At 36.4% G+C, this 10,760-nt stretch overlaps 1 protein-coding gene across 1 annotated transcript in view; it reads right to left on the bottom strand.

The window, feature by feature from the left end:
* Positions 1-10,760, bottom strand: part of LOC106876634 (delta and Notch-like epidermal growth factor-related receptor) — a 557,360-nt gene that overhangs the window by 18,063 nt on the left and 528,537 nt on the right. The window contains exon 8 of the mRNA XM_014925248.2: positions 6,574-6,708. Coding sequence (XP_014780734.2) covers positions 6,574-6,708 — 135 coding nt within the window. The remainder of the gene's footprint in view (positions 1-6,573; positions 6,709-10,760) is intronic.

The raw sequence follows: 10,760 nt of genomic DNA on the forward strand, positions 1-10,760 counted from the left end.
AGAGAGAGAGATAGATAGATAGATAGATAGATAGATAGATAGATAGATAGATAAACGAGTGAGTGTATAAACGAAAGAAAGGCAATCAACCAACTTATTGGGAGTTACATGTATGGATCAAAACAGTCTAATTCAAATTCGTTGGTACTCTTGAGTACATGTACAGATGCACACGCTCGCATCAATATATACATGCATGCAAAACGATATGAGCGCGTCTACTCACCCATATATATAGAGCTATATATTTACACATGCCACTCCTACTTATTTCCCGCCCCCTCAACAACCTGACCGATTTTTTAATTGCCACGTGGTCTATTTCCTGTCCTCCACGTGGTCAATTTCCTGTTCTCGATGCGGTATTTTCCAACATCAAACCACGACACCGCGTGACCTTCCTCGGCAAATCGCAGCCTACCTTATGGTAATAAGAATCTACTTCTATCATTCAAATTCAATGCATCACGCCTGAAACTCAAGAGTAACAACGAATTTGAATCAAACTGTTTTGATCTATCTATCTATCTATCTATCTATCTATCTATATATCTATCTAAAATCAAAATAAGCAACAAGGATATCCAGAGGTAATGCAACACGATCGTTTCATGCAACTCTATTTAAATGAACAATGTAATCATTACATCAATTTAAAATGCAGAGCAATCATCAGCTGCACAAAGACATAGAATTTAATTAAATTAGAACAACTATGTTCTTTGTCTATCTCCTTAACTTATTGGAAATTTTTTGGTATTATCATACTAATGTGTAAATCTGTTCTAATTTAATTAAATTCTGTCTTTGTGCAGCTGAGGATTGCTCTGCATTTTAAATTGATGTAATGATTACATTGTTCAATTAAATGAAGTTGCATGAAACGATCGGATTGCATTACCTCTGGATATCCTTGTTGCTTATTTTGAGTGTTATTTAATGATAAGTTATCTAACTTTATGTTTCGCGTCGTAAACTATTGATGAGTTATAAACCGCCTCCTGGATAAACCGTTTGTCTAACAGAGCTGATATTTTCATATAACACCCCATATATTCTCGGAGCAACGCAGAACTAAGTGTTCTTTTGCCCTGCAATTGACGCAAAGGAAACGAATTCAAACTTGCCACTTATAGCTAGATATTCCAATAGCTTGATGGCCTCATCAACTCTACCCTACAATACTAACGTCAGGGCTGACAGGAAGACAGGCAAATAAGCGGATAGGGTAAATTGTAAATAGACGAATAGTAAATAGACGAATATATAATTCTAAACGACCATTTAAAATGGCTGGAATCGGAAATAATAACAAATAACAAGGATATATAATAGTAACGGCTAATAAAATATGAATGCTTAGAGGGGAGAAATAAATTATGTGGTGTAAAGTGAAATGTCGATTTTATCGGCCAACATGTATCTCCGCTGAGACATTGAAAGCAATAAATAATTATGTTTACTTTTATATTATTGTTGTTCTTATTATCATTATTATTATTATTATTATTATTATTATTATTATTATTATTATTATTATTATTATAATTATTAATATTTAATGGTAATACATATATTAATATAATAATAATTATTACTGTATTTATAAATATAACATGAGGATGAGGATAACGATGATCATCATCAACACTTTCAACTTCATCACTGTCATCATCATCGTCGTCGTCGTCGTCTTCATCATCATCATCATCATCGTCATCATCATCATCCTCAACAACAACAACAACAACAACAACAACACCTCCATCTGCCTGGTTCTTATAATCAAAAATATTATTAGCGCTGATATCTGTCGACTGCTGGTTTTAGAAAAAGAAGCGACAATGAAAAGAATAATTAAAATGGAATTATTAAAAACACATAAATTGATATTTAAAATATTTTCGTGTTGTGAATGTTTCCTGAAACGGTAAATGAAATTAAATGTTTATTACTATGACAATAAAAACGATATATAACCAGATATCAATGATATGTAGAAGTCAATGTTGTATGGTGGTCTTGAATATATGACTATCACTAGTGTTTTGTAATAAATAGCGCTCAACAGCCTAAGGTATGCAACACTCGATGGTATACAGCAGTGGTTCCCAAACTTTTTAGAGACGCGATCCACTATTTATGACACCAGTTTATGGCGACCCACTTAACTCTACTGCGTTAGGGTTAGGGTTATATTAAATGTGAAACAAAACGTTTTACAACTGTTTCAACGTCTCCATACCCTATGGGCAGGTATTAACTCTAATACAAAACCTCGAAGCAGTAAGCGAGTAAGCGTTATCGGCTCGATCTGTGTTGTACTGCGCCCAGTTAAAGTTCTCTATAAATAGGTAAAAACACACTTTTCCTTTTTACGATTACGGACGAATAAATAACTTGAGAAAATAACTTGAGAAAATGTTAAGTTCGTGAAAAAAGCCTAATGCTTGATAAGACAACCAGTCTGGTACTGAAAACATGAGCCTTGAACTATCGCGATAGACAGCAGTTAATCAAAGCTAATGCGTAATTTTATAACTTTTTGTGACCCACTAGGATTCCGTTCGCGACCCATCAGTGGGTCGCGACTCATAGTTTGGGAACCACTGGTATTCAGAAATAAACAGCGGGCGCCCGTGTATGTGTGTGTTGAACGCTGAGCCGTTGTTTTTGAGCATCCCATTGCATTTGGAACACCTTAAGCATAGGTTGCTAAGAACCACAATGGCATTTAGCATAGTCAATGGCATTTAGTAATGAGTGGTATAGAGCAGTCAGTGGTATATACAGCAATGGTGCATACGGTCAATGCTATATCATAGTCACTGATGTGCAACAAACAGCATAATGCGATACGATTTCTTGTCAACTTATAACTGAAACGAGTTTTTAAACAATCTCAATTGTTGCGTTCAAAAATTATATTGGTGTTTGCCTATTACAGTTAGCAGTGTTTCTTCCGCATCATCCCACTATGTTTCTTTTTAATAATTGCATCTGATTGTAATGAATCTGGTCAATACGTATTTTGATGACTTAGACCCGTTCTGTAATATGTTTGAGTCAAGATTCCACCTATAAAATATTATTTGCCATAACTGACTTAGTTTTGAAGAGATAGCTCATTCCGGTAAAGACTAATGTATCCACTCCCGAACCGTCATTAGGAACACCAGTTTCCCTTGTATATTGACGTCTTAGAAATTAGAATTTTTGTTAAGTATATTTAAGTTGTTGATTCCAGAATATCTTCATTCTTCGTCAGTAACTCGGCATGATCAATGTTCTGCTACTTCGATACAAAAATAACAATATAAATGCTAATAATTTTACAATATATATGCTGTTAACATAGTGTTCAAAACCATGTTTTGTGCAAAACACATGCTATTTGAGGTCGGCGAGCAGGCAGAATCGGTACCGCGTCGGGAAACATTCTTAGCGACATTTCAGTCAAATTCTGCTGAGGCCTACAATGCCTTTAATCCTCTCGGCATCGATAAAATAAGTGCCAGTTGAGCTCTGGGGACGATGTAATCAACATTCAGTCTCCTGCGAAATCGTTGGCCTTGTGCCAAAATCTAAAACCAATAATATTTCACATGCTGTTAAAACAATCATGACGGTTATTTCAATTCAAAACTTTAGACTAAAAACATTAAAAGATGATTATACCTGCTTGGTTACGTTCTTGATCTGGAAACAGGTAATTTTATGGAGCCAAGATAAAAGAGGTTATAAAAGACCCATTTTCATAGAATCAAGGATATCACTACGTCCTGTACATGGGCTTCATTTGTTTTAGGTTCTCGAAACTTTCTTACCAGTCATAAGACAGACAAGTACTCTAAATTAGTAGAAAATATGCTCTCAAGTTCTAATAAGCTCGACTTTAGCATGAGCCTCAAGGTTCATGACTGCTAAACATATTTAGACTGCCTTCTAGGTGCTTTCAGCAATGAACAACAGTACAGCTTTCATCGAGATATAGAAGCAATGAACGAGAGATACCAGAGAAGATATGATATATACAGCATGGCAAATTACTGTTAGAAGATGCAACCAGATTATTGGGGTAACACTCTCTCTAGAAAGACTTTACGTGAAGCTTTTTGTGATTCAAATAATTTTGTTTTATGTTTTGTGTCATATGTTTTATACTATTTTGTTTTTGTATTTTTTTTTTAGTTTTTATTACCATATATTCTTATGCAGTACACTGTAAGATTTTGTAATAATAAAAATATGTTAATATTTTAAGAACATCAAATTTTGGCACATGCCCAGCAATTTCAGAGGAGGGCTAAGTCGATTACTTGAACCTCAGTACTCAACAGGTACTAATTTTATCGACTCCGAAAGGATGAATGGCAAAGTCGTCCTCGGCGGAATTTGAACCAGAACATTAAGATGAGTGAAATACCGCTAAGAATTTTGCCTCATGTGCTCACGATTCTTCCAGCTCACCACCTTAAGAACGTCTAATATATAAATGCTGTTACATTTGTACCGAAATAGCAACTCATTCATTGATCAATTAGAGACCGTTAGGCAAACTGATTATGTATTTAGAGCCTGTTCCCAATATTAAACCATGATTTCGTCAAACTTCTAAGACATCACAATTGTATTGTGCAACTGAAGTTCAAATTTTCATCATAATTCTGAATAGTTTAGTAGACAGAGGTTGGACAAAATAATGGTAATACCTAGCATCATAGCATCATCATTTTGAAATATCTATAAAACCATCAAAAGCTTGTTTATTTTTATGTTTCTTTGATTTATTATTAGTGTTGTTTAATATGTTTTGCTAAAATTGCTGTTTCTTTTCAGATATCATCAGAAAAAGGTAATTAAAATTCATTAAAATGACAGATCTATCGGACTTTCAAAGATGTCAAATTGTTGGTGGCCGTATGGCAAGTTCTAGCGTAATGAAAACAGCCGAAATGTTTGGTACATGAAGAAGTACTGTCTTGAAAGTAATGACAGCCTTTGAGAAAAAGGGAAAAAAACCTCCTTGTCGATACAAAACTCCGGAAGAAAACCAAAACTTTCAGATAGGGACTCTTACGTCAGTTGTTAGATGGACCACAAAAGCACAGCTCCCAAAGTAACTGCAGAACTTAATAACCACCCCGAGAACCCAGTTTCCTCAGAAACTGTTTGACGGGAGCTGCACAAAGTCGGATTTTACGGGAGGGCTATAATCAGAAAACCACTACTTACAAAAACAAACGTTGCAAAGCGTTTAAACTGGAGTAAAAACCTACAGAATTGGTCCCTAGAGCAGTGAAAGAATATTATTTTCTGGGACGAGTTATCCATTACCTTATTTCTGACCCCCAGCCAAGTATACATGGAGGTGGATCTGTGATGATCTGGGGTAGGGGCCTATATCTTGGAAATTTGCCGGCCCAATGGCAGAATTGATAGTCAAGACTATTTAAGCATTTTATCTGATCAAATTCATCCTATAGTTGCGGAACTGTTTCTGGAGGGAAATGCAATCTTTCAGGACGATAATGCACCAATTCACACAGCTAAAGTTGTTACTGAATGGCATGAGGAACATTCAAGTGAAGTTAAACATTTATGATGCATTTTAGAAAAACAAGTAAGGAGTCGATATCCTCCACCATCATCACTACAAGAACTGGAGACTGTTTTATCTGAAGAAGGGACAAAAATTCCTTTGGAAACAATTCAAATTTTGTACAAGTCCATTCCTCGTAGAATTCAAGCTGTAATTACTGCCAAAGGTGGTCCTACTCCATATTAAAATAAATTTGAAATTTTAAGGAGCTGTCCAACCCCTGTATATAAACTAGTGTGATGTAGTTACATCATATATGATAAAACTAATGGTGTATTTGAAGTATATTTATCATTTTAAGGTTTTGCCTCTCTTGTGTATCATGTGATACACTAGTGAGGGCGCATGGCTTAGTGGTTAGCGTATTTGGCTCACGATCGTTAAGTTGTGGGATCGACTCTGTGCGGCGCGTTGTGTACTTGAGCAAGACACTTTATTTCACGTTACTCCTGTCTATTCAGCTGGCAAAAATGAGTAGAACCTGTATTTCAAAGGGTCAGCCATGTCACATTCTGTGCCACGCTGAATCATCTTGAGAACAATGTGAAGATTACGCGTACCTGTGGAGTGCTCAGCCATTTACACGTTAATTTCACTAGCAGGATGTTTTGTTGATCAGATTAACTGAAACCCTCGTCGTCGTAAGCGACGTGATGCCAGTTACATAGAACATATTTCCTGGAGTTCACGTATCATATATGATAAACATCTTCAGTTTTTTTCTAGCCAGCAATATAACATAGAGATTACACAGAATTTATGAAACAAGGGCAAAATTACAGTTTAAAAACAAACAGACGTTTAGGGCACGTTTATGAAAATGCTTTGGACAAGTTAAATAAATATTATAAACAATAATTGGTTAAATAAATACACAAGAAATAGTGTAACATTAAAGGGAATGTTATTTTGTAATCAATACGATTTTGAAAATAATTTCCGACTAATGATTTTCAATTTGATTTCCTCACCTGCAAATTGGCATCTCGTTCCAACAAAAGTATCGGTGCAAGCACAATGGTAGCCATTAACTCTGTCATGGCAGATGGCTCCGTTCAAACAAGGATGCGAAGCACAATCGTTAATATTACGATCACAGCGATGTCCTGGAATTAAAAATAAAATATACTTAATGTATATTAAAGTGTTTGTGAGTGTGTGTGTGTGTGCGTGTGTGTGTGTATCTATGTTCAGTTGTCTGTATGCGTGTGCGTATGTGTAATTGTAGGATATGGTTGTACGTGTAATACAATATATATGTTGCAAACCTCGTGTTCAAAACCCTGTTTATTTTTGTGCAAAACACAAACCCTTTAATAAAAACTGCTCGAGGATGTAGCATATAATATATGCGTGTGTGTGTGTGTTTGTATGTATGTATGAATATAGTTATGTATATGTATATAGTGAGAGAAAGAGAGAGACAGGCAGATACACAGAGACAGACAGATACACGAGACAGACAAATACACAGTGACAGACAGATAAACAGACTGAGAGAGTGCTAGGTAGGTAGATGGATAGATAGATAGATAGATAGATAGATAGATAGATACATACATACATACATACATACATACATACATACATACATACATACATACATACATAAATATGCGTTCTTTTACTTGCTAAGCTAGGTCATGCTCGCAGGCGAGTGTCACCTTATAGTTTGTACAACGATTTTTTTTTGTTTTGCTAATTGCTTCAAGTGCCTTAATAGTCGCGTGCAGACATACGTACATACATACATGCATACATAGAAACATACATACATAGATACATACATACATACATACATACATACATAGCCTGTAAAATTACCAGATGACTTCAAAGGGCCATAGCTTTTGAAGATTTTTCTAGACAATGATAACAATGTAACTAAATTTGTGTTGTCATTGTTTTTTTATGTTATCTATTTAAGTACAGTTTCATTAGACCGAATGAGCCGAGCCGAGTCATTAGAGAGTCGAATAAGGTGTTTTTTTTTCTTCTTGTACCAGCTGACTTTGAACCGAATCTAAATACCCTCGACGCCAATTTTTCAGTCACGGTACCAGTCCTGCCTGAAGGATGTTCTCTTTCGTACTGTCTACATTTTTGGAAGAAATTGACCATGGTGTAGCTTGAAGAAAGATCGGCTCCGTAAGATCAAAAATTGGCGAAATCACACTATTTGTCGTGACGGAAGAGCTACACCTCTATAAAGAGTTGGAGTAAGAGGGCTAGGCTTATTTTCAAAAATCTCTTTTCAGAGAAGCTCAACAAGTCTGCAGTGAAGGAATATACGTTTGAGTGTTGAGGAATAAAAAAGAGGCAACAATATCTCAGAAGATTCAAGCACAGCAAGAACAATCTGTAAGATATCACGAAATTTTGGGATACCACCCGAATGGATAGAATATAGTTTAGATGGAGAGTACTGTCAGAATACTCCTAACGTAATGCATCAGAAACACATGATAACCAGATGTAGTTAACTTAGCTATGAATTTCAATGACAGACAAATTTGAAGACCGAGGTGAAATCTCAAGATAAAAACAGCTTTCACCGATGTTCTCCGGAGCTGGCAATGTTTGGGAGAGGGGGTGCAAGTCGCCGGTATATGTATCAATGGGAAAAGGAGAAACATTGAATATGAAGTGGGGGACGGAAGTAGTTAATTAGGACTGTTTCTATTTCAAGTCTAATCATTTTATTCAATCATTGTTGTTCAATTAAATATCATTGCGCAGATGAGAATAAGAAAGAAGAAATTCTGCGATAAAAAAAGGGAGAGAAAACCATAGAAAGAGAGAGAGAGAGAGAGAGAGGGGGAGAGAGAGAGAGAGGGAGAGAGAGAGAGAGAGAGAGAGAGAGAGAGAGAGAGAGAGAGAGAAAGAGAGATGCCATTTGGAGTTAAAATAATTATTCAATTTCTTAAATGACACAACGTTATTAACTAAGTCAGTTGAACTCTCTCTACTTCCCCACCACTTGTATCGGATATTCTAGACGGTATATATTACAACGTCATTTATTAAAACACCATGTTCATTAATGTTATATAAAATGACGCCTAGCTTGTCGCATGCAAGCTGGTGATCAATACGTATGCTAATGTTTCATAGATTATTTTGCATAACAGAGCCTCGTATGACTAATTACAACGCAATTTCATTATGATATTGTAACAGACTGCGTAGCGGTATTAGACGTTTATTCATTCTTTTAGTAGGGCTCCAAGTTTTTTTGTGAAGGGTCTAAAAGCCTAGCACCCAGGTAATATATAATGTATTCGTCCTTAAATTTGTCCATAAATTGTATTAAGTAAAGTATGATGTACCACTTCTGAATTTAAAACAGTAATATAGCAAACCCTCATACATTTATATTTGTATAGTGTACCCAATTGATTTTAAACTTGATAGTTTGTATTAAACTTCTCACATATGGTAAAGAACTTGGCTGCTATTATAGTGTATATATATATATACATATATATATATATATATATATATATATATATATGTATGTATGTATATGTGTATATATGTAGAAGGTTGAAAAGGAACACACGTGTTTGTATGTATAAGGAAAATAAGACAAGGTACAAAAGGCATTTCTACCTAGGCTGATATCACGCGTAGGACGGATCTGTCTGTTAGCTGTAATGATGATTGCCCCGCCGCCTTCTTATAATCGAACAGGCAAGACAGTTTTCTTTTGCCTGGAGGCTGTGACAAAAGAGGTTGTTTGGTGGACAAGGTTGAACGGCATTAGGACAGAACCATTCCTCCTTGGTAGAGCTCTCATTGAGTTGTTCAAGTTTTACTTGGAAAGGAAATTCAGAGTGGAGAGGGAAGTACTGTCCTCGAGTGAGTGGGTGAAAGTCGTGAAATTGACAAGAGTGGACGGTACCTCTCAGTGTAGACTTGTAAATCGGAGAGAAAGAATTAGAGAGATGAACTTGCTCTTGGTGTTCAGGGAAATCTCGGATAGTGGGGTTCTCTCAATAAACCCTAGAGGTTCTCCTGTATCAGGAGGGTGACATAGCTATCACTCTCACCGCCACCTTGTTTTTTAAACCTTTGTATACTATGTAAATGTCCCTTCCTTTTCAGCGCATACTTACCTTTTTTATCATTTCATTATCTGTAAAACCCACACTCTATATCTGTTTTTGTATTATCTCCCTCATCCTTCGCACTTGTGGCGAATAAATGAAATCATCATCATCATCATCATTGTTCTTGTTGTTGTTGTTGTTGTTATTATTATTATTATTATTATTATTATTAGTAGTAGTAGTAGTAGTAGTAGTAGTAGTAGTAGTAGTAGTAGTAGTGGTAAGGTGTTGAAGTGCCAGAATCGATTGCACGGCGGACAAAAATGCTTAGTAAAGCTCAAATGCTGCCGGGCCCCTCTTTGCATTTCATTCTGTCGAAGTCAATAAAATAAATACTAGTTGAACACTTGGGGGTCAGGGACAGAACCTGCATTCAGACTGCATCATCAACTCGGTATTCATCCAACATCTTTGAACAGCGCTTGTGGTCTAATTCGGACGGCTATGTAAAACTACTGGCGATTGTGGAAAATCCTTTGCAGTAATTCCTCCAATTGTAATGCTATTGATTACTATACGGGCAGGGTGGGTAGTTGAAATGACATCAACCTCTCTATCAGCCGAGCTGATAGCCTAGGTCAAGGAAGTGTTCGAAAATCTTCCCATGGACACCATAAAAACCGCATGCACCAGGTTCCAGGGCTGTCTTGAGACCGTGGTGAAGCTGGCACTGGACCTTTGAGTAAACAGCAATGCCCTAGTTATTATCTTTTGATACGATATTCATGGGCGCAGGAGTTGCTGTGTGGTAAGTAGTTTGCTTACCAACCACATGGTTCCGGGTTCAGTCCCACTGCGTGGCATCTTGGGCAAGTGACTCCTACTATAGCTTCGGGCCGACCAAAGCCTTGTGAGTGGATTTGGTAGACGGAAACTGAAAGAAGCCTGTCGTATATATATATATGGGAGAATGTACGAAAAAACAACAACAGACGAGGACAGGTGGTGTAAATAACAAAAGGATGTATTAGTATGACGCTCGGGAATACGGAAAGTCTTTGACGTTTCGAGCTACGCTCTTCAACAGAAAGAATACGGAGAAAGTA

Source organism: Octopus bimaculoides, chromosome 19, assembly GCF_001194135.2.
Source record: "Octopus bimaculoides isolate UCB-OBI-ISO-001 chromosome 19, ASM119413v2, whole genome shotgun sequence".
NCBI lineage: Eukaryota > Metazoa > Mollusca > Cephalopoda > Octopoda > Octopodidae > Octopus > Octopus bimaculoides.